Source organism: Clarias gariepinus, chromosome 14 (genome assembly GCF_024256425.1).
Source record: "Clarias gariepinus isolate MV-2021 ecotype Netherlands chromosome 14, CGAR_prim_01v2, whole genome shotgun sequence".
Classification (NCBI taxonomy): Eukaryota; Metazoa; Chordata; class Actinopteri; order Siluriformes; family Clariidae; genus Clarias; species Clarias gariepinus.
This window is the reverse complement of record NC_071113.1, coordinates 28,268,958-28,295,927: the sequence shown is the minus strand read 5'-3', so window position 1 is coordinate 28,295,927 and position 26,970 is coordinate 28,268,958. Positions and strand designations below refer to the sequence as shown.

Sequence of the window (26,970 nt, the reverse complement as noted above, 5' to 3'; positions counted from 1 at the left end):
GGAGCTGGTAAGATGGACAACTCACGTGTCAGACAGAATAGTTCCGTTGGGTGAATATCGGCCGCTGTCCGAAGTACTTGGTCCTGTGGAACCAGCACTGGACAGAAAAGGGTCTTCAGCAATAGAGCCCAAATCCTTTTCTGCTAAAATATTCCAAGAAATTATACATTTGTAACATTTCATACAGCTCTGCTTAATAGCCCATGACCAACACAGCACCACTATTTATTTCAGAACATACCTGATGATGACAGCTGCTGTTTCTTTAGATATGGAGAACTGCTATGTTCAGAGGTAGGAAGTTCAGATGCTGGAGAATTCAGTCTCAGTTGAAGAAGCGCTCTTTTTCTCTTCAACAGCCGGGTCGGTCCCATGGGCTCAGCAAGGCCTAAAATGCTCTCGCTTGATGTCCATTGGTCTGCTCTACTCAAATGAGGACTAAACATTGCAAGTTTTTTTTTTTTTTAGTTTAGACCTGTCAAATAACACACTTTAGCTCATGCAGAAGTCTTTCTTATACAGTACCTTTCTCTTCTGAAGTGTGAAGTGTTCCAAAATTCCGACTCAAGTTTTGGGCTCTCCAAGGACTCCTTGATAAAATGCAAACATACAGTAGTACAATACAATACCAACAATACAAGTCAGCACTGTTTAAATATCAAATCTTATTGGTATTACGGTGTTGACTAATTTTATATTTTAGTAGATATGACAGTAGCTTCATATGCAAAGAAAATCACCGGTTCATATTAAGGCAGTCCAATATTGTTTCTATGGTAACCGGTGATTGATGAGGACATGTATGTTGGACGAGTGACATTACCTCAACTTAATAATAAAATGATTTTAAAATGTGAGTGATATATAATAAAGAAAAACATATAAACAGTGCTATGATTATAATTGCTATGTTTCCTCTAAGGAGACTTTGTTAACCTTTATGGAAGGAGTCTCCAGTGTAAAAAGATTTCTACCTTAATGGTATCCAAGCACTAGTAAAACACTGTGATGAGTTTATTTCTTACATATTAAACAATTTACAAATATTAAAGCCTCACAAAAGAAGATCCTTCATGCGTGGAGGACTCGTGGCCTGTAGGCATGGACAAAAACGAAGCACAGGACATATCTGGGTGGCTGAGGTACACATCCATCTCTACCATATCAGACATGGGGGAAGGAGGCAAGGAGAGCTCCATGGCAACCTGGAACAATAATAACACACTAATCTACACATTATGATAAAGTAATCTGATTAAAGAACTAAAAGAACCAGCATTTCTTCAGCACCGTTCTTATCCAGTTTGATAAGCAGAACATGATACAGTGATGAATGTTCATACCATGCTCTTGGTCTTTCTGAACAGGAAGGTGAGGAGGGATTGGAGTGGAAACATCACAACAGCTATGGTCATTCCAACCAGTACGGTCTCTGGGGTCATCAGCATCTGGTCAGCGACTGGACCGCTACGATGAAGAAATTAGCGGAAATGATTGTCTACTAGTCCTAGAGGAACTTTTAGTGGTAGTAATAATAGTAGGAGTAATTTTCACTATGGTTTGCCTAAACGCTTTCTCATGGGTTCTTTGTTACCAGAATAAAATCATAAATTAAAATCACTTGAACTCCTGGACGCCTATCTAGGGAGGTTCTTTAGGCGTGCCTGATAGGGAGAAGGCCTCCCGGGATGGACAATAAGAAAATATATAATTTTTTAATAAATAACATATTCAAATTATTTTTACAAATATTGTATTCAGATGTACCCACTTTGAGAAGGTACCCATTGTCCTATATTATATATTTAAATGATACTGTACTGTACAGTCATATTTTACATTTAGTCCACGTTTAACGATAGATTACATAATAAAGGTACACTGTGCCCTCTGGAAACGTTTACGTCCTTAAGGTATGTACGTACAGACTGTTAATGATATGGCATATCATGAAATAATCACAGTTTGCTTCCCCTTCCTTACTTTAACACATTTTATTCAATGCTTAACGGTTCTTCAGGTTTTTTTTTTCTTTTTTTACAATTCTTTTTTACGATACTTTGTAAAGAAAGACAAAAATAACATTTTTGTTATTGTAAAGCGGCCTTGAGTCTCCTGAAAGGCGCTAAATAAAATAAACTTATTATTATTATTATTATTATTATATGTGAAAGCTTTGTGTTTTGTGCATGCTACAGTACCTGATGATTTAAATACTGATATAAATTTGTTGACCAGTTGAAAATAAAAAAAAGAAAGAAAGACTACCTGAAGTTGACCTTTGCAAATCTACAACAATTAAAATCCACAATTCTACTGACCATACTACAGTATATTGACTGAAACAAGATAATGACTTCAATTGCCCATGCAAATCAACACAGATATTGCTGCAGGAAACGAAATCAATATTATGCAGCTGACATCTTTATTTGATGAAATGGAAGTCAATAAGCATTAACCTAACCCACAGGAAATGGTTTAATGGCCTGGAGATCATTTTAAAATGTGCATGTCAGTGGAAAAATGTAACAAGTTGACAACATGTCTAAAAAATAATGTGTAAAAATGTTAACCTTAAATTTTTATTTAATAGATCAACTTAAAAAAATAACTAATAATAATAATAATAATAATAATAAGAAGAAAAATACCAATGGGTGCCAATAATTATGGAGTTTATTATACATTTTTGTTCTCCAGACCATTTTTAAAAATGTAATTAAATAAGGTACACTTTGAACTTTTAGTGCTTAAGGTTTAAAGACATACCCTTGAGTAAACTGTACTGAACTGTAGTAGTTTCCTCTGAGCATGTATAAACTGTTTATCTATCTTAATCTAATCATTTAATAAACCTTATCATTAAATAATCACAGTGCTGCTGCTCGAGTTTCCTTATCCTAACACACCCTCCGTAATTCAACACAGCAGCAAATCAATAACAGACGTAATTCGAGATTAGACAGCCTCAGGTGGTGTGTATTGTTCTCTAGGAGCTTTCCTGGAAAACAACAGGATGAGTGGATAGGTGTTGGTTCTGTTACCCGCTGTTTGTCGTAGCCACTGATCCGTACCAGACCGCCCCCGCTGCAAGGTAAAGGTGCAGAATCAGAGCGCAGCACGTCACTCTCTGAGCTCGGCTAAAGCTGCTGTGAGCTGGGCGTTCCCAGAGAGACAGCCAGAGGTGATGCTCCTGCAGTCCGAATCGCAGCTGTGCACGCAAAATCCTCCCAAACTGCTGAAGCTCAGGGGGGCCTACAAAAGAACAACTAGGGTAAAATTATTCATTTTTCCAGTTTCAGTATGTGGTTTATCCAGGTTGTGTTGGTGATGGATCCTGGGCCTCTCCTGGGAAACACTAGGCACTAAGTGGGTATAAAACCTCAAAGAACCACATGGAGGTGATCCACATGGACTCTCCTAAAATGGGCTCCTTTAGAGACCCTGCTGCTGTGAGGCAGAAACACTCAGCCACAAAATACCACAGCATTGATTAGATCATTACTAATCTGATTAAGTATATAATGTAAATTTAAATAAATTAATAAGTAAGTAAATAAAAAAATCTGCTACCTATTGTTTTCTAATAAGAGAATTAATAATTTTAGCTTACTTATTCTTGTATTATCTCATAATAATAATAATAATAATAATGATAATAATAATAATAATGTTATTATTATTTATCAACATTGATACTGTTTTTATTTTTGTGATTTGTACCCATGACCCTGACAATAATTATGGAGTTATATAATATAATATAATATAATATAATATAATATAATATAATATTATATTATATATTTAATCTTCTTATACCGTACTGTACAATTACAATAACTTTTATTCATCTATTTTTACTAATATTATTAATATTTGTGTTTTTGTTTCATGACCCTAAAAATAATTATATTATTAAATATAGCATCAGAATATTACCAATAAAGTGTTAGAGAATATACATACGCATATGCATTCAAATTCCTTAATGATTTAACATTTAGTCAACCTTATTGTCCATCAGGGATTTTAAAAAGCAATTTCATTGGTTCTTACACGTAGCCAGAATGACTTTCTGAACTAAACCCGCATTCTTTTCATTCTCCACAGATAGCCAGTCCTCCACCAGGAAGAAGAACATGTTATCCGTCTGCATGTCCCACACTGTCACATGCTGAAGATACCACGAGGGGTCCAGCCCTAGGCAGCGAAGAGAATTTCCTTTTTTTTAATTTACATTTTATTTTATTAATAAATTTGGATAGAAGGAAAGCCATTCTATTGTATGTCCTACCTGTGTTGTCGTGCCAGATGCATATTTTCCAGATTTCTCCCAAGTTGACGTCGGTTTCCACCTGAAAGTCGTCGAGACCATTCCTTTGAAAGGCTCCTTCTCTTTGCAGGTGACGCGAACCACTTTTGTTTAGTCCATACAGACTAATGCCTACATGAGCAGAGGTTCCTGGAGGAGACATGGAGAAGTGATGGAGCGTACCTGGAGCAATGATGGAGCTAACATGGAGTAGTGATGGAGCTAACATGGAGCAGTGATGGAGCTAACATGGAGTAGTGATGGAGCTAACATGGAGCAGTGATGGAGCTAACATGGAGTAGTGATGGAGCTAACATGGAGTAGTGATGAAGCTACTGTAACTTGGAGCAGTCATGGAGCTAACATGGAGTTAACTTATTTCAAGTATGTGTGACACATTGTTGTAATATCAGAACATTCCAGGATATTCATGTTTCAGGGAAACTATTAAGTTGATTATACATCAATTAGGTTTCATACATCAACTTAATGATTTCATGTGTTCGGTCCTCACTTACCAGCTCCTCTGTACCATCCAGTCTTGACGAGCACCCGATACCGGTAGCGTCCTGACTCGCCACACAGTGGGACGCAGCTCAAACGAAGACTCTCCAGATGGTCTAATTTGTGTGCGATGAGACCGACCAGCAGATGAATCAGTAGTAAAACACCACACACTATTCCAACCACCATGTTCCTGCTCGGTCCATCTGACTGAAACAATACGATTGATTTGTAACACTTCTTATAAAGGGTCATACTGAATACAGTACCGTATATGGTCTGGGTATTTAATCATGATGCTACACGGGGGAAGTGGAATAGATAATGGATGGATTGAGGATGGGTGGATGAATGGATGGATATTTACTGACAAGATCAGAATCCAGGTAATCCTACAAATAATCCTAATTTTAAAACAGCTTGGAGACTAAACGGCGCCTGGGATTCCCCTCGGGATTTAAAGGCACAGAGACATCTCTGTTATACTGTATTTGACGCGTGATGTTCATTTCCCTAGGCGCGGTTACGGTTACGGTTTATGGCCACGTGATGGCAGTTTTTGTGTGTGGGTGTGAAAGTCGTCTTACACAGTAGCCCCCTCAAATAGGAAGGGTGTATAAGAATCACTTTGTTGGACTTAAGAACAAATTTGACTTATAAACATGCTTACGGAATAGAACTTGTTCGTAAGTCGGAGACAACCTGTACAGATTAAAAGTGAATTATTAATAGAAATAATTAAACATATTATAGGAATATCCATCAGTTCTCACGCTGTTTTTGCACCAACTAATTGCCTTTTTAAAAATTATAAAATCATTTTGAAAATTATATTTTAAAATTTTGACTTTGAAAAAGGGCATTTAATTTTTTAAGATATACCAAGCGTTATTTCCAAGCTCGGTCATGCAATCACTCTTTTAGTCTTAAACATGTAATATTAAAATTTAATATTTAAAAGATATACACACTGGTGCGAGAAGTATGATGGCATCTGGGTGAACAAACAGACTGGCCCCGAAAAGCGTGAGGTGCTGAGTGAGGCAGTGAGCGGTATTAGGGGTGCTGGTACTGAGCACGCTCAAACCGGCTGTGCTCCAGCGTCTCTGTTCCATGCTGAAGAACTGGCAGAGCGAACTGAACACACACACCGATACACACAACTCCACATCCGCGCTGCTCTTAAGGGTCACGTACAGGTCCTTAGCAGAGCCGTTCAAGCTGGATGGAGAAATGGTTTCATGTTAGAGAAAGAGTTCAAGCAAAGCAAGGTGTAGTATTGAGTGCGGGGAAGGAACGTACATCGGTGTGAGGAAGAGGGTTTCCTCCACTGCAGGACTCGTGCTCGAGAAGGTGAGGGTGAGCTCTTTACCATGAGTGTTTTGGGACGGTTGAATAGTTTGTTTATCACTTACGATGATGCTGACTTTTCCAGAGATCAACTTACTACTTCCTGCCAACACACAAGAAACAGATATAACATCAACACTGATACACTGATAGACAACACATATAATTTGAGAAAGTGTACATTTATATACACGCATTTATTTTTATTAATATCTTTGTATTGATTATCTATCAAACTTTTAACCTGCATAACGCTCTGTAATGATCATTATACGGTATAAACATATACATGTACGTATATCTACAATGACCTATGACAACATTTATTGTTCATCATTATAATGCGATAATAAAGGATGATTTAGAATTATTTCACTTTGGAATATTAAATTCCAGGTTTCTGAGGTTGAATCCGAAAAAGTGTTAAGTGGATAGCTAGGGTGCTGTGTAGAGAGTACCATCCCTTGTTCCACGCACCAAGATCAGGGGTTAGAGAGGAATTTGGGATTCAGCCTACTGTTAGAAGCTATTAGTGCATGATAGTGCATTGTGTTAAAGATTCATAAGGAAAAATATTGATAGCTAGAACAATGCTTCATAAATGTGATATATAACATAATATGATTTGGATGTGTTCATATTTTATTATAGGCATGACCTCAATAAAAGAAATGCTATAGAAATTTCCTAAAAGCTCATACACACTTTGTATAATAGCCATACTGTATGTACAGTATCGTGGCTTGCATTCATAACATACAGTATTATCATGCATACATACAGTAAGGCGATAGATAGACTGTTTGTTATTAAAAAGTGATTACTGAATCACCTTTACAACCCTTTATAACGGCTTATGCAAAGTGGAACTTGGTGATGTACTGTGTAATAGATAATGCATCATGTTACATATTCATCATCATCATCATCATAATAATAATAATAATAATAATAATAATAATAACAAATAATAAAGATTACTATAAATAACTAGAATGCTTCAGAAATATGGTATAATATTATGCAACCTCAATGTGTTAAAAGTTTATTATAGATGTGACTTCACTCACTTACTCATCGTCTATATCGCGGTCATGATGAGCCTGGAGCCTATCCCAGGAGACTTAGAGATTGGACACTGAATGGGTTGCCAATCCATCACAGGACACGCACACAACACACACACTATGAGCAATTTGAGAACGCCAATTAGCCTGATCTGCGTGTCTCTGGACATGTGGGAGGAAACCAGAGTACCCGGAGGAAACCCACCAAGCATGGAGAGAACATGCACTGATGATAAATAACGCGATGTTGTAATCAAGCAAAGTTACAGGTACTACCTCAAAGTTGCTTAATTTACTATAACAGCATGCCAACCTGCTTTTTTTTATTTCTACAGTAACAACAATTAACCAAAGAGATAACCGTTTTTTATTTCACAAACAGGACAACGCTACCTTGAACCAAGCTGAAGTTAAAGGCGATGAAGAGCCCGGTGTCCGGTTCGGTCTCGACAGCTCTGACTGTGAAGTTCACGCTTCCTCCAGATGGCAGAGTGACATTAACCCTTCCTGCGCCCTCCACCTTCTTGTTTTGCAGAGTCACGCGTATGGCACGTTCTGCTGTCAGGTTCGCGATGGGGATCGGCAGACCCTGTGGCGTGGCGAACTCCATCGCGGCCAGCGTAGTAGAAATTGGCGGATCTGCAGCGGATGTAAACGGGATCTCCTCATCCTCCATAACCAGAAGAATCTGAACCACTTCCTGTCTCTCAGTCCTGAGGTGTGAGCTGAGATCCGGAGGGATGTGAAACCGGCAGGGACCGGACGGGTCAGTACACAGGAGGTCTGAAGTCGGGTCACCGCGTTTAGCTACCGCGCTGATTTGTGAAGCTTTGAGGGAGAGCGCTTCTTCACCGGGCATCCGCGACCACATTAAGCTTCGCATCAACTGTCCGACCTGACTGAACGCTGATACTGCAGTGTCTTGATGTTGCGTGTTGTGGGAGAGTAAATCTAAAGCTTCCGCTGGATTCTGAACAGACATCGAGCTACCTAATGAAAACGAACAAACAGCCGATTAAGAAATGTAAAGTGATGATGTTTTTGATCATGATGTTCACAGGACATGCGATATTATTTTCATACTTAACACTTTGAGAATATTCCTCCCGGTGTCCACGGGAGTGACATCTCCTTGTCTAGTTTGCTCTCTGATCACGTTGATCATCTTTCCTGTGGCCTCCACGACTCGTGAGTTACACTCTCCACACTGAAGCTCAGACGTAATGGCCTGTAACAGAATGAAAACTCATGTCATGCTAATGAATTCCTGATGCAGTCTATAGTCATTTGTTTCGCCATAGATTTTTATTCCTTTACATTTTATGAAGGACGCTTTAGACTTTTGGATTTATTCTTTTCTATTCATTACACCCACACACTCTGCCACACGGCATGATTGTTATGTAAAATGATCGAGCTCTTTACGATAGCCTGTAGGTCCTATTAAAGCAGCCACCATGTTCTGACGCCTGTCTTTCCAGTCATCGTGAATACAAAGAGACGTACGGTGGAATGAGCCAAAGCCGAGCTGATCTGTGCTGCGTCCTGGAGCGAGGACACGGAGAGAGAGGCTAAGGCCTGGGTCACATTGCCTCGCATCTGGACTTTGTCCTTAAACTCTTCCATGCTAGTGGCCTTTAACTGTGAAAAAGCAAATGAAGACCATCATCAGTGATGTAGAAATTATGAACACAGTTATTACAGTCCTGTAAAAAGCACAAGTCCCTAGAAATTACTTCTCATTTCTCTCTCTCGCTCTCATTAATACGCTAAGTGCATTGTAAAGCAAACTATGGTATATTATCTATACACTCCCAGAAAAAGGGTACTAACTGGTACCTGGTCCTTCATGCATAAACATGTTGTACCTTTAGAATGTATTTTACCTGTTACATGTTAAAGCTTAATGTTAATATCAACACAGGGCTATTTTTGTACTTTAAATAATTTTAAAGCGAAATATTTCCACAATAGATTTTGTCGGTGTAATAACCTGACATAATGCTTTATAAAGCGTTGTGTACTTTTAATAACACTTGGTGTTAGCAGTTATATAAGTGCATCATGAAAAATCTAAAGGCATTTACATGAGCTCAATCCACTTAAAGCCTATAATCACCTAACACTGATCCTAGGTGAACTTTGACTGATGAGTTGGTGCACAATAATAATAAAAAAATACTTGTGATTTATGGTCAGTAAAAGTACAGGGTTGACTTCGCTGTTTCCACCGACCAGCTATAACATTATAACCACTGACAGGCGAACTCAACAATATTGATCACCAACTATACATTAAACTGGTTACATAATCATGGATGGTCGAGGTTTAAAAGTGTCAGGTGTGTTGTGCGATAAAAGAGTATCAGCGAGAATGAAAGGTAAGGTGTACAGGACAGTGGTGAGACCAGCGATGCTCTACGGCTTAGAGACAGGAACGCTGAAGAAAAGACAGGAGGCAGAGTTGGAGGTAGCAGAGCTGAAGATGTTGAGGTTCTCTTTGGGAGTGACAAGGATGGATAGGATTAAGAATGAGTTTATCAGAGGGACAACCCACGTTAGATGTTTTGGAGATAAAGTCAGAGAGGCCAGATTGAGGTGGTTTGGACATGTTTAGAGGAGAGATTGTGAATATATCGGTGGAAGGATGCTGAGGTTGGAGCTGCCAGGCAGGAGGTCTAGAGAAAGACCAAAGAGGCGATTTATGGAGGACATGAAGTTAGTTGGTGTGAGAGAAGAGGATGCAGAGGATAGGGTTAGATGGAGGCAGATGATTCGCTGTGGTGACCCTTGAAATGGAACAGCTAAACCCATGCCCATGGGAGGCAAAGATCAGCCTGTCTGGTCTGATCCCACATAGAAACCAATGAAGTAAAAAATTTTGATGAAAGTCAATGATGGCCATGAAAGAAAGGCACCAGACCACCCAGTGCACCACAGCCCGCCATGCACGAGGCCCAGCAGGCAACGCACCCAGGCCGGCCTCCAAACTCCTCAGATCCCGATCTGATGGAGCTCCCATGGGATACACCAGACAACTTCAATGTCCCCCCGCATCCACAGCACCCAAGTAATCCACTGCCAACATCCTGGCACACCCCCAGAGGCCCAGGTTCAGAGCGGTACAACTCACCTGATTGAGCTGGCTGCTCAGAGCCATGGCATATGGTATCACATCCTGTGGGTTGCCCTGTTTCACTAAAGCCCACAGTTCCTCCTCACTCTTTTTCTTTAACCATTCAACCGTTTCTTGTTCACTCACTGGCACCATGACTTCCAGATTCCTGCATGAATTATGACAGATGAAAAAAAAATCCAGTATACTGTATAACAACCTAAGCAGAACATCTAACACTGAATATTCTTGTTCATGACAGCAACAGGATCTCACACACCTTTTGATAGCAGTGACTTTGGCCCCCATGTTGTCCTCAACAGTGACCATCATGGTAATGATGGAGGCATTGTGGCCTGGCCTGGCATTGCCCAGAGGTACGAGTGTGCCAAATGTCTTTTGTGTGCCTCGGTATAGAGTTATCAGGGGACATTGTGGCTCTCCAAGGCTCTCACATTGTGCTACCTGAAGAGTGTAAATCATCTGAGCAGAGTCATTGTCTTCATCCACCCAACCTGTAGATATGCACAAGTCAATAATTCATCAGTGGTATAAATTCACATTCTTGCTTAATTTTGGAATGTTTTCAGACGTTTGAAAGGTATGTTAATATTTAATCAGAGAAATTTATGAGTATTCGGAGTCACGTTATGCAGCTATTTAAGATGCCCAATTTTTTTGGGTTTATAAAGAAAACATGCCCATTGTTTAAAGAACAAGCTGACCTTACAGGTCTCCTCGAGCTTATATTTTAAAAGAAATTGCACTTACTGTTACTACTGTGCAAGAAGGTTCCTACATAAAAAAACTATAAATGCAATAAAGAGTAATTAATGTAACGAAGTTAATTTGTGTAATGACCCTTTGTTTACCACACAGTCTCAGGTATAGTGTGTGTAGTTTTATAAGGAAATGAGCTGCTAAGTTTTACTGAACATCCTTCTGACTACTTTGTTTCACCTTCTTCTGTTTTATGCAGCAAAACCCAGAAGTTTTTTTTTTTTTTTCTTTTTCGATCTGAAAAGTGGTCAGCAGCATGAAGGCGTAGTGGTTAGCACTGTCTAGGTTAGCGCCTTGGGTTCGATTCCCACTTTGGGTCTGTGTCCATAGAGTTTGCATGTTCTCCCCATGCTTGGTCGGTTTCCTCCAGGTACCCCAGTTTCCTCCCACGTACCAAAGACACGCTTATTGGCGTTCCCTAATTGCCTGCAGCGTGTAAATGATGCAGGGTACCAGATAGAACTAGATAGATTGTACCCCGCCTTGTGCCCTAAGTCTCCTGGGATAGACACCAGGCCCCCTGCGTGCCCCCTGCGGTATACCTAAAGCGGTATAGACAATGGGTGAGTGAGTGAAAAGTGTTCTTTTATATAATATTCTGGTTTACCTAATAATGAAGTCATAAAATAAACCTTTATAAGTTCGTTAAAAAAACCTGTGAAAGTTCGTCGAAGGGTGCCTAAGACTTTAGCACAGTACTAAGAACATTATTGCCTTATTCTTGCGTGCATAATTTATTCCATGTGCATAACGCAACTCTGCTAAGCAGGCTTAGTGAACATATTTGACGTCCCTTAACTGGATGTGACAGTCTAGACCAGGGGTCTCCAAATCCAGTCCTGGAGGGCCAGTGTCCAACACAGTTTGGCGATTGTTCTTCTTAAACACCGCCGAATTTTGTGAATTTCATTTTGTGAATTCCAAACTGTGCTGGTCACTGGCCCTCCAGGACTGGGTTTGGAGACCCCTGTTCTAAAGCATAATGCGGTACCTGAGCAGTTGAATGATACTACATTTTGCAGGAGTTGAACCGGATCTTCGGGAGACAGTGTACATTTCCCGGCCCTGGGTGGGAGACTGGGGGTTAAAGCGATACTCGCTGATCCCCACAGTCTGGTATCTGGCTGGGACACATTGAGGCTGAATATGTACTCAACTCCAGGTTTTAGCATATTGGGCCTGACGACAAGATCTTTAGAGCTGTTTCCTGTTGAAGTTGTGACATCGTTCAGAAGTAAAACTTCACCCTTTGTGTTTTCCACAGTCCAATTATACTGGGAAGAGAAGATTAAGAAAAATATTGTAGTAATCCATCATTTTATACTGTATATTGTATTGAAAAAAAAGATTTGAAAATACTGTATGCAGAATAAAATAGGAATTCTTTAAACAACTCTGGGAAGCTTGTAAGCACTCACGCAAGTAAATCGCACATTTTTCTTACAAATATATTTATATTAATGACATTTGTATAATTCATTCATTAATGTGCGTTTAAAATACCTGAACAGTGCCATTGCACGTAGCACAACGTCCAGCCAAAGCGAGAGGCTGAGTGTGACTTATAGAAGAAGAAGAAAACACTGTTTTACAGGATATACACTTTACAGTCACAGGTAGCAGGTCTGCTTCACGTACATGAACCTAAATATAAAAAACACAATCAAGACAATAAATCATTGATTCATTATACAAGAGTTTTTCCATTACAGAAATACAGGAATAAACTTTATTCAATGAGTTAAAAAGATGGCACCCACATGCTGGACTGTAGAGACTGGTGATCTGCCGTGTATTTTAATTGTTAATGTGAATTGGTACACTCCCTCCAGCTCGAGTACATGCCTCGGCAGGACCAGCTGGCTGCTGTTGGCGTGAATGCGGTAATCATCGAGGAAGGATGCTGGATAGTGAGATGTGGTATTGCTCTCCTGCTACAAATGCAAACGTGTTCATTTTAGAATTAACAACCAACAACTCCAACGACTGGGACCCATTACAGCATGCGTATCATAATATGACTTGTTGAAACTGTGATAGTTTTGATACTTAAAAAAACAATTATGACACTGATTTGCCTTCTATATTTTGTAGTGTTACAAAATAGAACTGAACTGAACTGGGATACATTACACTCACTCATTCACTTGATCTCTATACCACTTATCATGTACAGGGTAACGGGAGGCCTGGAGCCTATCCCACGGCACTCAGGTACACCATGGATGGGGTATTAATCCATCACAGGGCACAAGGACGCACACATCCACACCTAGCCTAATCCTCTCATAGTGTTTGGACTGTGGTTCCTGAAGGAAGCCTACGAAGCTCTGGGGAATACGTTCAAAATCTATGCTTAAAAAGAGAATCAAACCCTCAACACTGGAGATGCGAGGCCACAGTGCTAACCACTACACCACTGTGCCACCCTGGGATATAAACAATATTCAACACTAAAGGTGCAATAATTATTGGTTTTATTTTTGTTTTTTAACTGGGGATCAGTCACCCAAAGTCTTAACCACTGGCTATACATTTTGAATGCCCTTCCTGACACAACCCTCCCTTTTTTATCCAGCCTGGGTTTGAGGAATTGGCATGGCAGATGAGAACCCTCCCACTGAGTGACCAATGCCTGGCCTTATATACCATTTTAAAAATTATGGACTAATTTGTGTAGATACATGGATTAACTCCATTTCAATCCCAGGTTGTACCCAAAGTAGATGTGAAAAAGTTTAAAGCGGAAATAATTTTCAAATACTTTCCAAATACATGCAATGTCTGGCACTGGATATTTGATTTGGCTTATACTGTAAAACTCACCATTGTAATATCCCATTGAAACTCCAACAGACCAGCCTCTTGCACTGTAGCGTCAGGATCATAAGACTCAGACCCATCCAGTATCAGGTCTTTCTGATTCGACCAAAATTGAAAAGAACCTCCTTTGATGAGGGGAACCAATGGACTGTGTACTACTGAAAACCCTGTAGTCCTGTAAAGTTGTAATGGTGTTCCCTCAAACCCAACAGTAAACTTTAGACAGTAGTCTCCCACTTCTAGCGAATGCTTTGGGAGAGTCAGGAGCGGTGTGGTAACATCCAGGGAACCGTTTAAAAATACTTTCCTTTCCCTGCAGTCTGGATCTGTAAAGACTTCCCAGAGGTAGTTTGTCTTGTAGGAAGTGCAATCATTCAGATCCACACTCGCTTCGAAATAGTTTGGTCTTGATTTAAGAATTTTCACTTCTTCTTGGATGAGGGTGATGCGTGGCTGGGTGCATTCCAGTTTCCTTACCAGAACTGGGAAGTGTGCCGAGACTTGGCTGATGTTATTAAAAACAGTTACTTGGACTATAAATCTGCCTTCAGCATTATATTTGTAGTCTTCCTTATTGGATTGTGTAACTCGGCTCGCTTTATTAACATCACCAAAGTTCCACTTGTACATAAGGTCACTTCCGCCATCAATAAGAGCAAAAAAGGTGACACTGTGATTTACAAAAGGTCCTTCAGATAAGATAGAAAGTTTCACATTTTTCACAGGCCACTGAACTTGTACGGTCTCTGTCATGTACTGAGAACAGAAATCAGTGCTTGCTTGTACTGTCACAGACAGCGATCCATTGCTTAATGGGGTATACAGGACACTTTGACCCGTTTGTTGTAAGGTTTTGAAGCCATCCAAGTGGAAATTCCATCGATAACTGACCTTTGATTCTGTCCTTACTGATGCTTTAAAACTGATCGGTTTTGTGGCTTCCAAGACTGAAGAGCAGCAGTCAACCAAATAAAGACCTTTAACTCGTTCTACCACCTTGACAGTGATGTTTATTGATGAGGCACTAACAAGATTCTTAGCAGTTACTTTGATGGTGTGATTTCCAAGAGGAATTGATGAGGTGGTGAAATCCTCCTGATCCTTTAGAGATGTATTCCCTCCGGCCAATTCCAGGCTGAATGAAACGCCGCTTCCCTGAGAGACAGATGGTGTAAAAGTGATTGGATCATTCTCACAGACGACTGCATCACTGACTCTTAGACTTAGACCTTTAATGGTGTCTTGAACTGTTACTACATGCGACACGGCCTGCCAGCTGATCTGATTTGAGACGTTAAGTGTTACTTGATGGTCTCCGGCATTCGTAAAAGAGTAGATAATGGTTTGATTTTCTCCTAAAACAACTGCACTTCCTTTCCAGACAACTGAAGTCCACTCCCAGTGTAGATCGCTTCCCATTCTGACAGATCCATGAAATGTCAAATGAGTGTTTGATGTGACAAAGTAAGGATGTGATTGTCCATTTACCTTAAAGTCGACCTCCGAAACAGGCTCTTGAATCGTGAGGTGTTTAGTGGCATTGACGGAGCTCAACACATTTCCCACTGACACTCTTAGCAGAAAGACTCCAACGGCATTAAAAACATGGAAAACAAAAGGTACATCTGTTGTTTTTGGTGAGGGATCCGTGTCCAAAAACCAAATATACTGTAGATCTGTCCCAGATTTCGTAGTCACTGATATCGTAATGGGTTTTCCTTTTGGTATTACATTCAGTGGTGATGTGATATTTACACCAGAAATATATTCAACTGCCTTTAAAGTAAAATTTCTTTGCACTTTACCAAGAACGTTGGCGACTATAAGCTGGATTGACACATTACCAGGCCAAATTGTAAATAATCCAAAATGTTCACCATCACCAACTTTGTCATGAACCCCATTTTGATGAGCTAACCACTGATATGTCAAGCTGGTGCCACGGCTTACAGAAGCCATTAAAGTAACGGTTTCATTTGTGGGGAAATAACTCACAGATTTAAGAATCAGGCTTGTAACCCGTACATCTTGTATTCTCTCTAAAACCTCGATTAATGTTGAGGTTTCCATTTTACTGACAAGATTCTGTACTATGACGCTAACTTGAAAAATCCCTGTTTTGTGAAAGACATATTTGTACTCTGATGTTCCAAGCTGTGCATGAGCCATGGAGTTCACTGTCCAATAAAATTCAACATTATCCATGACGTTGGTTGAAACAGTGAAGACTGCTTCTTGGTCTGCTTCTGCAAATGGCTCATTAGTATGAATTATTACATATGATATGGGAACCTGGACTTCTACATGAAAACCCACCGTTTCTTTGCTAACTGCGTTAAAAACTGAAGCACTGACATGGTACCGCCCAGCTGTAGTGAAAGCATGTGACAGATTTTGGCCTTGGTTCTTCAAAGAACCATCACCAAAGTCCCACTCGATAACAATGTTATTCTGGATTGGCTCAGTCCAAAAGTAATACGACTGATCGACGGTAAATGCATCCATATCGCCATTGTGTCGTATAGACAGTTTCGGTATAGGTCTTTGGATGAAAATTGTTGCTGCTGCAGTTTTCACGCTGACCTGATTCCTTGTGATTACCATAATTTCATGCTTGCCCTCTTCTGAAAAAACAAAGCAGTGATGTGATGTCCCATTGACAGGGCAGTCACAGGAAGAGCTGTTACACCAGACAAACTGGTAGCTCTCACCTCCAGTTGGAAGCACTGACACATCAAAACATATCTCTTCATCCACCGCCGCAACATTTACAGATGAGTGTAGGTTCAAATCCGTAATTAACGTCTCAACACATACATTCGTCTGATAATGTGCAGATCCCACGTGGCTATAGATGGTCACATCAATGAGGTAACTCCCTGTACCTAAAAATGTATGGGCAACAGTTGGTGTTCCTTTCTTCACAGACATTCCATTACTGTCTCCAAAACTCCAATGGAAAGTTAGCTGAGAACTATTCCCTCTCACCAGTGCTTGAAGATTTACTTCCTTTCCACTCACGATGCAGTCCAATGGCAGGATTCCCATCACGGCAAGTCGATAAATTTTTACACCAATAGACTGTTTCAGGCTGCTCACCGCGTTCCAGACCGTTACTTGGACTGTATAGTTTCCTGTAGACCTATAGACATGGGAGACTGAGTTCTCCTCCTGGTCTTGAAACACAGTCCCATCACCAAGATCAAAAGTCCACCTGAGGTTAGTACCCGTAGATACACTTCCACTGATTTCAGTGATTGAATTGAGTTCACTGGGGCCATTATACCTCAAATGTAAACCTGAAATAATTTCAAAAACTTCCAGGACCATCCAGGAATTCAACTTTGACATGTTGTTGTCAGAACACACAGAAACATTGAAGACACCTGCTTTCTTAAAAGCATGCCTGGTTATCTTATGAGTTACTTCAACCTCTGATGAGCCATCTCCAAAGTTCCACGTGTAAACTATTCCATATGAAGATGGCTGTGGTGACGCTTCAAAAAGAACCGTTTGGTTGACTCGGGGGACAGCGGGCTTTGACAAGACTAGCAGCTTGCTCAGTGGAGATCTCACGTTAAGTAGCACGGTTGTTTGGATGGAGTCGTACTTATTTTGGGCTTCAATCTTCAGTGTATAGTCGCCTTTTCAGAAATAAAGAAAGAAAAAACAGCATACAAAAAACATATAAATTGTTATAGTTACATGTAGGATATTTTGATAAATAAACATATACATAAACATAAAGGATGCACTTTGAATTTCTTTTTCTCAAAACGCTATAACTCCACCACCTACAGTTTTGTCCCAAACAATAATTTAGCCTGCGGTTTATGTTAATACGCAACTTGGTATAAATAATAAGGTTGGTTAAATTTTATTTAAAAAATGAAGCAAACCCATGATTTGATTGTGTATTTGTAAGGCGTCATAACAGCAACTTGAAACAAGGAAAAAGTTTGTTGCAAAACAAAATCCAAACACAACCACTTCCTCCATGCAAGACTTGTATTTCATGTCTGTTGAGCTTGAAGTGATTAAGATCACAAAACTCTGGACTTCTGGTAGTTCCCAGAATATCAAAATCTACAGAAGGGGGTAGGGCATTTTCATATTTAGCTCCAAAGCTTTGGAATAGCCTTCCAGACAGTGTTCGGGGCTCAGACACAGTTTCCCAGTTTAAAAGTAGACTCAAGACGCATCTCTTTAATCTAGCATACGCGTAACTCAATCCGTAACCTCATACTCCAGTACATCTATCCTGAATGGCAACTACGCTAATTTTTCTACCCATCCCGGGGCATCTGGAGATTGTACCAGCTTCAGTAGACAAAGGCCAACCCTGCGAGGATCCTGAGGCATCCAGAGAAGGACCAGCTCCAGCTGGATTCTGCTTCATGATGGCTGGAGCTACCATCCTGCTCCTGTGCTTCCAGTGATCCAGACCCCATCTGCCCTCTGCACCTACTGACTCCCTGTGCTGAACTGGACTTCATGTTAATTTAAAGAATTTCTGTTATATTGTACTCTCAGCTGCATAACACACATGATGTTATATCATCTCTATCTGTTATCACCCAGATGAGGATGGGTTCCCTGATTGAGTCTGGTTCCTCTCAAGGTTTCTTCCTATTGCCATCTCAGGGAGTTTTTCCTTGCCACCGTCGCCGTCACCCTTGGCTTGCTCATCAGGGACGATCTCATTATTATCTAGACACATTTTTCCCACACATACACACTTTCTTTTCATTTTTGTGTAGCTGCTTTAAGACAATGACCCTTGTTAAAAGTGCTGTATAAATAAAAATGAATTGAATTGAATTGAATACAAGTGTTGTAGTGTTATCTCTTTGCTTGAATTACTTTCGAAAGTATTACTTTTGCAAATATTAAAGTGCATGTTGGCTCCCAAATGCAGCATAACTAATGGCTGTGATAGCTCAAAGCTTTTTAAAAAAAAGGAATAAACAACCATGTTCACCTGTCAACAATAATTCAGAAAATAAATAAAGAAATTATTATTATTATTATAATAATAATAATAATAATAATAATAAAAACATTTCTCCCATTTTGCTATCAAACAGTTTATAAAGCCTTTATAGAAAGCAAGACCAGGTTGTGTGATGACGTGATTTTCATGACAGCTATCATTGTACATTAGTGTGTACTGTATGTAATATATTATAACACACATCGTGAATAATTGTTTAGTTTCTTTACCCAACACAAGCAGGACATAAACTTATATCATCAGGTCATAGTTTTCACCTGGTGTTGAGTAGATGTGCTGTGCGGTGTCCTGTAAGTAGATCTGTTTTGCAGTCCGGTCCAGCAGTACATCATTCCTGTCTAACGGAGCGTCGAGTGTATGATTAACACAGCTAGAACTATCACCAAAATCCCATCTGCAAAAGATCCAAAAAAAGACCATCATCTAGGTGAAATCTAATGAGCGTGAAAATTTCGAAAGCCTGAAAATTTCTCACCTTATTGTGACACCGATGGAGACATCCAGTTTCACTCTAATGGTGTAGATGACGGAGGTGTTTACAGCAACCGCCTCCTTCGCGGAGAGTAATGTGAGGTCGGCTAATCGGGTCATTACATCCGCCGTGAGTTTGACCTCTCTGACCTGAGAGCTAACGGGATTCTCCGCTGTTACCTGTTACAGGAAATGATCCAGCTCAGTAATCGCTGCAAAGGTTTTATCAGGTCAAGCATAAGGTTTCCAGTTGATGTGGTTTTATTAAGTCCGTACCTTGAGAGTGTACTCTGCTGGTTTGTTGAAAGTGATGCTGTAAGACTGTCCTGTGTGGGCAGACTGGATGCGGTTATCGATAACCCAGGTGTACTTCACAGATGAACCAGTGGCCACTGCTGTGGTGAACGTCTACAGACAGATTGGAAGAGAAAAAGCCTCGTCAGAAGAATTGAAATTAAAAAGTTTTTAGATCAACAATTTGTCAATATTGTAAAGCAACAATTTCATACTTTGTTTAAAAGATTCGTTCCAATTCTTTCAACAAATACGTCCACAAAGAGTTCGAAACGGCGGCTTAACCATTTCTTTCCATTAAATTTTGTACCTTTGGTATGTCCACTAGGACTCTATGAAATCCCTGTGGATGGATCCTCAGTCCTGTGATAACATCATGAGCTTGAATCTTCACACTTAATGTCTGCGAGTTCACCTGATTCGACGCTGTAATGTTCAGAGTTTGCTCCCCTTGTCTGGTGAGGATGATATATGCGTAAGAGAACCATGTGTCAGGAGAATCCCTCTGACAAACTTGCTGGATCTCAGAAATCTCTGCCGGACATGACGTCAGGAACGGGACACCTGCTCTGGACACCGGGGCAGACCAGGAGCTTGTTGCGTTTCTTCCTGAAAGGATCTTGATAATAATAAGCGTTTGGATATTCACTGGTAAAAACATTCGAGTTTCTTTGTCAGGTACAGGATAGAGGATCTGCATCCCCGTGACCGGGGTCCGGGCGTCGATCAGAATGCTGCTAAGTGTGCTCACATCAACACCCGGGTCGCTCGGGGTGCTGTTCACGACAGAGGAGGGACCATAGAGATGTCCAGGGTCTTCGTAGATCAGACGCAGGTCACAGGAAATGTTGTCCATCCACTGCCCCCTATCTGTCAGAGCAGACACTGCGACATCTACCCAGCCACCCCAGTCAGGGCCAGAAATGGAGAGGTAACTCTGGCGCCAGGCGGAGTCGGAGCCGCTTGCACAGTGCAGGAACGCTCCGGATTTTCTTGTGTGTTGAATGGCAAGAATATCATCAGGAAACACCGGGAAGTCTTTTCCTTTTAACATGACCTGTGTGAATAAATAAAGAAATGTGATTTTATTAATGCATTCAAAGCATACTGTACATGAGCTGCATAAAAGAATGAAGATAAAGTATATAAACATATATGACTGCCATAACAAAACAATTTATATATGCAAATTAACAAACATTAGCTTATAATAACTTTTCATGAGATCACAGATAAGACTAATTGTCAAATACACCATAATACTCTACACTAATCAGCCAACAAGAAAAATTAAGCCAAGTATTAGTGTAGGTTCCAACTGGTTGGTTTCAACCCCTTGGGTCATGACTCCATAAGAGTCACTGGAACATTAGTGGCAGATCCAATGGGTGTTGTGGGTTGCTGGGTCGGGCCTTTATGGATCGGACTTGTTTGATCGACGCGTTCCATGGGAGCTCATCCTGTTTAGGTTCTCCGGAGTTTGGAAGTCGGGTCAGTTTTCTTGGGCTCCTTGCCTGCTGGCCTTCATACCCGGTGGGTTGTGGTGCACTGAGTGTCCAGGTGACTTTCTTTAATGGCCAGAATTGACCTTTTTTGGCGAGTTGTGATGTATTGGCTTTTATGTGAGATTAGACCAGACCCGGATGGTCCTTGTGTAGAATTGATAATCAATGTTACTGTTATGGCTGATCGGTGCATACTGTAGGTTAGAAGTTATAATGTTTACAAAACTCACCAATTCAATTCAATTGTATTTGTATAGCGCTTTTAACAATTGTCATTGTCGCAAAGCAGCTTCACACAATCAAAAGAATTATTTAAGTTCACCAGGTGACTGTATGTATTATAGTACTACGCATTGATGGCATGTAACATAACATAACATGACATGACATGACATAACATAAGGTCGGCGGTTTGAGCCCCAGCTCCATCAGGTTGCCATTGTTGTGCTCTGACCCCAGTTACATGGGATCCATAAAGAAAAAATTTCACTGTGCAGTAATGTATAAGTGACAAATAAAGGCTTAACTTATAACACTTTATAATGTAAATTTTATATAGTATTAGTGCATTAGTCTATTCATAATGTCCATGTAAAGTGTTATAACAATGTACATACTGTATAGGACATAGAGGATATACAGTATAAGGGGTGCAGATCTAGAGAAGTTTTCGGTTAACTGGTATTGTTGGCTTCTCTTAGTGAAGACTGGATGCCTTTTACTTTCCAGGAAGACCTCATATCTGTGTTTCTTTTTAACATTATCCAATATGTGACTGTGAGCATCCTTAATTCTCTCTCTCCCTCTCTCTCTCTCCCTCTCTCTCTCTCTCTCTCTCTCCTGCTGACCCCTGTGGACCTGCCCTACTTCTGCCTGGAGTTCTCATCACATGCGGCTCCATATGGTCTGCATAAAGACATATCACCTGAATGAGGAGGGTTCCTCTCCAGGTTTCTTCCTCATGTTTTTTGTGGTCAAGCTATAATGCTTTACAATATAAATGTTTTATTTAACTCAAGATATATTACAAAAAACAAGTCATTACACACCAATAAAGCTACAGTATAAAAACACCTCTATAGACCTTTTGAGGTCATGTGACTACAAAACACATCATTTTGCTATACTTTGATGCCAATTGGCATTAAATCAAATTTTTGCTTTTAGGACAGTTGGCACATGCTATAGCAAACCTTTATAAGTGTTTATGCAGACTAATTTTAGGGCTCATATGGATGTCATCGAGCAGTGTGAGTGCCAGGCTGAAGTAAGCTGTTTCTTAAAGAGCTTTCGTATAAAAGAATGCAAAGTGTAAGCCAAAGATTTCTGCTTACATTGATGTGAAGCGGCTCCGAAGCCGGAGGTACTGCCAATGCTATGTCTGCCACCATGTGGTAGAAAGGAGTCACTGCAGTGTAGCGGGGTGGCAGAGCGAAGACGAGCCCATCAGCAGATGAGTGATAAGGGCTGCATGGGCTGCTGACTGGCAGGCAGCTCTCCACCAGGTGGCACCAGTAGTGCCCGCTTGGACAGCCACCGGTGGTGTTGCACAGGGGTTTCAGTGAGCAGCAGGTGAACGGATTCAGTATTGAACCACAGCCTGAGACAGGATATAATAACATTTTCTGTTTGTATTTATCTAATAATAATAATAATAATGATAATAATAATAATAATAATACTCTAATTTGGGATAAAAGGGCCTCATTAGTAATGGTAACGTTATCACATCATACTGTCATTGATTTATTCCCTATTAAAGCATGGCTCCAAGGTACCTGGGGGCACTAGGTGATGGTTCAGGCTGCAGTACGGCCGTAAAATCTGGACTCTTGCCGTGCTGAGCTGCTGACTGGGTTGCGCTACCAGCTCTACAGAGACGACCCGGCCTCCATGACTGACCCATATTCCTGGGAACAGCATCATCTATGCCGACAAAAACCAAAAGATAGAAACAATGATAAAAGTAAAAAGTTTTCATTTTTTTGCAAGATCAAAACAAACATGATTGAAACGCGTTAGAGAGCTACATGACTGGTATACTGTACTGTACATCAGCAGCTAAATGAGTCCGTATACAGTAAGATACACTTCATATCTGCCTACTTCAGCTCTCTGGTGGTCCAGGTCCGGCGGTGAAGTTAGTGCGTGTAACTGTGACTGTGTGTATACGCCGGACATTAGCGGCACTCCAAAGACATAGCTGTCCAAAGATGGCAAAGACACTTTAAAAAAAAAAAAAAAAGGAAAAAAAATGGTTTTAGTGATTTTTGGTCAAATGCAAAGATAGATGTTATTCTGCCCTGGGTGTACCGTATATTCTACCTGTGTTTTTCATTTACTCATAAAAATGGCTTAAAACAGAAGGTTCCCCTGCTGAACAGAGGTGTATGCAGGATTTAAGAGAAACAAGTACTTAGCATAAACATGTCTACAACCCTAAAAATCCAAACTCGACTTTAACACTAACACAGCTCTACCCTTCGCCCCAGGTTTATCATAACCCTATTCCAACCTTAACCATAGCTCATCCCTAATCCCAGCACAACCCTAGCCCTAACTTAACTCTAAACTTAAACTTACTTCATCACTATCACCAGACTAATTATAATCTTAGCCCAACCCCAACTCAACCTTTACCCCTAACCCTAGTCGGCGCTAACCTAAGCTTAACACTTGCTTAACATAAATTTTTTGAAAAATCATAAATTATCGCTCAAACCTAACCCTAGGACAACCTTAACACTAGATCATCCCTAGCACTATCGCAACTCTAACCCTAGCCCAGATCTAACACTAGACTAATTTTACCTCTAATCCAACCTTAATCCTAACCCAAGCCTAACACCTTTGCCCGAGACCAACCCTATTCCTAACAACCATACACCAAAAGTAAAGCTAGTGGAACTGTGAACCGTAGAACAACATCAATTATAAACTATATATAACCTTAGGCCAAGCTCAGCCTTATTCCTAAACTCACCTAACCTTAACTTACACCTTTATCATCTCAATCATAACACTGATATAAAAACCCTAAGCGTAATCTCTTTGCACAGCTCTTCCTTAACTTTATTAACTTTAATCCTCATGCAACAGCAGTCTTTACCTTAACCTCACCTGTCCTAACCCCTCAATCATACTGCCTAGCCAAGGGATTCAAAAGGAAATACTTCATCTCTTTTCTTTTATAAAGTAAAATGATTAAAATCTCAACTGGGTCAACTGGGCAAAGTTCTTTAGGGTCTTTACACACAAGCAAAATCTTAAACTTGTAAAAAGGGCTTTAGAATAGCTGCACAAGTCAAAACTAAGTGGCTAAATGACAGTCTACACACACACACACACACACACACACACACACAATTCCAGGTTTTCTATAACACATAGCTCCTGCGATATCACAATAACAGCTTTTAGCTTTGATCATGGTACTGCAATTGAAAATGTCACTGAAATCTGACACATAAAGCTGAATTGAGGACGTAAAGCTATGGTTTAGAGAAGAGGTTTTCAATTTAGAAAAAAATTGACTCCTGACCACACTAGAAGTGGTAAAGTGAAAGAAAAACACTTCCAGACAGCAGAAACAAGCAGGAACCACATAAAACCGTGTCTGCTGGAGATAAGAGCTTACTTTATTCTCGACACGTCTTTAGGAGCAGTAATATATTTAGAGAGTTTGTCCATATTACCTGATATCTGTTTCCCGCAGATAAAACGATGCTTTTGATTACATGGGCTCCTCGTCCACTGCCCTGTCCCAAAAAACATCTGAGGACAAGTCCCTCTCTCCCTGTCCAGGTTAGAAGCATCGAAAGGGTTTGTGGGTTCATTTCTCAGCCAAACTAATAGAGGGGCTTCGCTGAAAAGGAAAGGGTGGGTAATTACTTCAAATCGACAATCAATCAATTAATCAATCAATCAATCAATCAATCAATCAATCAATCAAAACATAAAGATTCCACAAATACACAACTACTTACTGTATATAGCCATAAAAACAAAAACAAAAGGGAAAAAAATACCTGCTCTATTGGTAAAAAAAAAAAAAAAAAAATCTGTAATAAATATAATTATTTGTATGGCAAAAACAAAAGACAAGACAAAATATAAACAAAAAAAATTAAACTCCATAATTATCTTTACTTTATAAGAAAAGAAAAATATGAAAAGAAAAGTAAACTAAATCTGCAAAGACTTTATGCGAAACAAAACAAACCTAAGTAAAAAATGCAAATAACCCAGAACTACCTGTTGTTTTGCCAAAAAAGAAAGCAAATAACAACAAAGTAAACAAGTACCTTAATAGCAAAACAGTTTAACAAAACAAAACAAAACAAACAACCCAGAACTACTGTCTGTATGGCAATCAATCAATCAATCAATCAATCAATCAATCAATCAATCAATCAAACAAACAAACAAACAAAAACAAACAAACTAAATTTATGGCAAAAACAAGCAAAATCTACCTGCTGTATGGTTTAAAAGAAGAAAAACTATTTACTGTGTATAAATAAAATAAAACACAGCATTTTATTTATAGGCTTTTATCTCTTTGTCAGTCACTTGCGTTTAGATTCCTCCTGCTTTCAGTGAAAAACAGTCAAAAGGATTATATCAGGTAAATAAAATGTTGATTTGGTACTGTACATCCTCCCGTAAGGAAACAAGTTTTCATACTGTACACAGTAGCAATAGGAGCGGGACACCATGAATCCTCGTTTCCTTACTGAAGGATGTACAGTACCAACATTTTACACCACCAGGATGTACAGTAGGTATTTAGCACATTCCTGTTTATTTGTCTTTATGTTTTTGTCCATTCAGTTTATTTAATATCTTTACATTACAGAAAAAAAGAGATTGTAATAGATGGGTAATGAATATTTACAATATTTATAAAAAGTATTAAAAACAGGTCAAGTCATACAGTACGGCGATGCCTTACATCAGAAATGAGTTTTCTAGGAACTTCCGAACGCTGGGTTTGTCCACTAAGGCGAGATCCGCTCTGTTCGTTTTCTGACACTCTGTCCTTGCTTCTTGCCAGGTTGATGCAGAAGCTGAGATCCAGTAGCACTGCCATCCGTCTCGGTCTATCCGGGCTCCTTTTGGACAAAAGTCTTCATCTAGCGGAGACAGTAATCATGTCATATAAAGACTTCAGTTGATCTCAGATGGACGTTAGATTAAATATCTACAAACAGAGAAATGTCATTAGAACTTTTCACCTCTGATGCAGTTTGTGGCAGCGTTGAGGATCAGGAGGACGATCAGGTGCATGAGAGCGTCCATGTCATAGTCCTAGACCATGAGGCCTCTGGGAACCCGTTTGCCTTCCCTTTACACTGTGTCTAAGGTTCACGCTGTCCCCACCTCCTCTTAAACCAGCCTTTATCATTCCCTCTCTTCTCTGCCCTTTCCATGTCCCCCCTCTTTCTTTCATTCTTTTCTCCCTTCAGACTCAGTGACTTATTAGCATTGTGTCCTGTACGCTGCAGCCCCCTCACCCTCTTTAAACTATTTGGATGACTTTTAGTTTGTCTCACAGCAACAGTGCATGCAGCACAGAGGAGTCTTCATTAGCATGCCGTAAAACGTCCCCCTGGGAATGAGGTGATTAAAGCCGCTCGGCCAGGTTAAAGCCTCTCCGTTCGAAATAAATAGATAAATAAAATCTAAACAGAACACATTGCAGTTGCTGATTGCTTGTGTCTGCATTC

The 26,970-nt window shown here is 40.0% G+C and overlaps 1 protein-coding gene across 1 annotated transcript in view; it reads right to left on the bottom strand.

Moving 5' to 3' along the window:
• The window catches only part of pkd1b (polycystic kidney disease 1b), a 35,483-nt gene extending 8,941 nt beyond the window's left edge, over positions 1-26,542 (bottom strand). Inside the window, exons 1-30 of the mRNA XM_053511853.1 lie at positions 26,479-26,542; positions 26,196-26,376; positions 24,937-25,106; positions 23,348-23,466; positions 23,020-23,167; positions 22,576-22,841; positions 20,047-20,793; positions 19,719-19,850; positions 19,447-19,622; positions 19,229-19,365; positions 13,961-17,601; positions 12,895-13,068; positions 12,638-12,778; positions 12,126-12,408; positions 10,635-10,869; positions 10,373-10,523; positions 8,746-8,880; positions 8,323-8,467; positions 7,633-8,229; positions 6,125-6,275; positions 5,794-6,043; positions 4,837-5,032; positions 4,301-4,468; positions 4,063-4,206; positions 3,048-3,258; positions 1,344-1,467; positions 1,059-1,205; positions 526-590; positions 242-438; positions 26-140 (exon numbers count right to left, since the gene is read on the bottom strand). Of these exons, the coding sequence (XP_053367828.1) occupies positions 26-140; positions 242-438; positions 526-590; positions 1,059-1,205; positions 1,344-1,467; positions 3,048-3,258; positions 4,063-4,206; positions 4,301-4,468; positions 4,837-5,032; positions 5,794-6,043; positions 6,125-6,275; positions 7,633-8,229; positions 8,323-8,467; positions 8,746-8,880; positions 10,373-10,523; positions 10,635-10,869; positions 12,126-12,408; positions 12,638-12,778; positions 12,895-13,068; positions 13,961-17,601; positions 19,229-19,365; positions 19,447-19,622; positions 19,719-19,850; positions 20,047-20,793; positions 22,576-22,841; positions 23,020-23,167; positions 23,348-23,466; positions 24,937-25,106; positions 26,196-26,376; positions 26,479-26,542 (9,410 nt within the window). The remainder of the gene's footprint in view (positions 1-25; positions 141-241; positions 439-525; positions 591-1,058; positions 1,206-1,343; positions 1,468-3,047; positions 3,259-4,062; positions 4,207-4,300; positions 4,469-4,836; positions 5,033-5,793; positions 6,044-6,124; positions 6,276-7,632; positions 8,230-8,322; positions 8,468-8,745; positions 8,881-10,372; positions 10,524-10,634; positions 10,870-12,125; positions 12,409-12,637; positions 12,779-12,894; positions 13,069-13,960; positions 17,602-19,228; positions 19,366-19,446; positions 19,623-19,718; positions 19,851-20,046; positions 20,794-22,575; positions 22,842-23,019; positions 23,168-23,347; positions 23,467-24,936; positions 25,107-26,195; positions 26,377-26,478) is intronic.
• Positions 26,543-26,970: the final 428 nt, after the last annotated feature.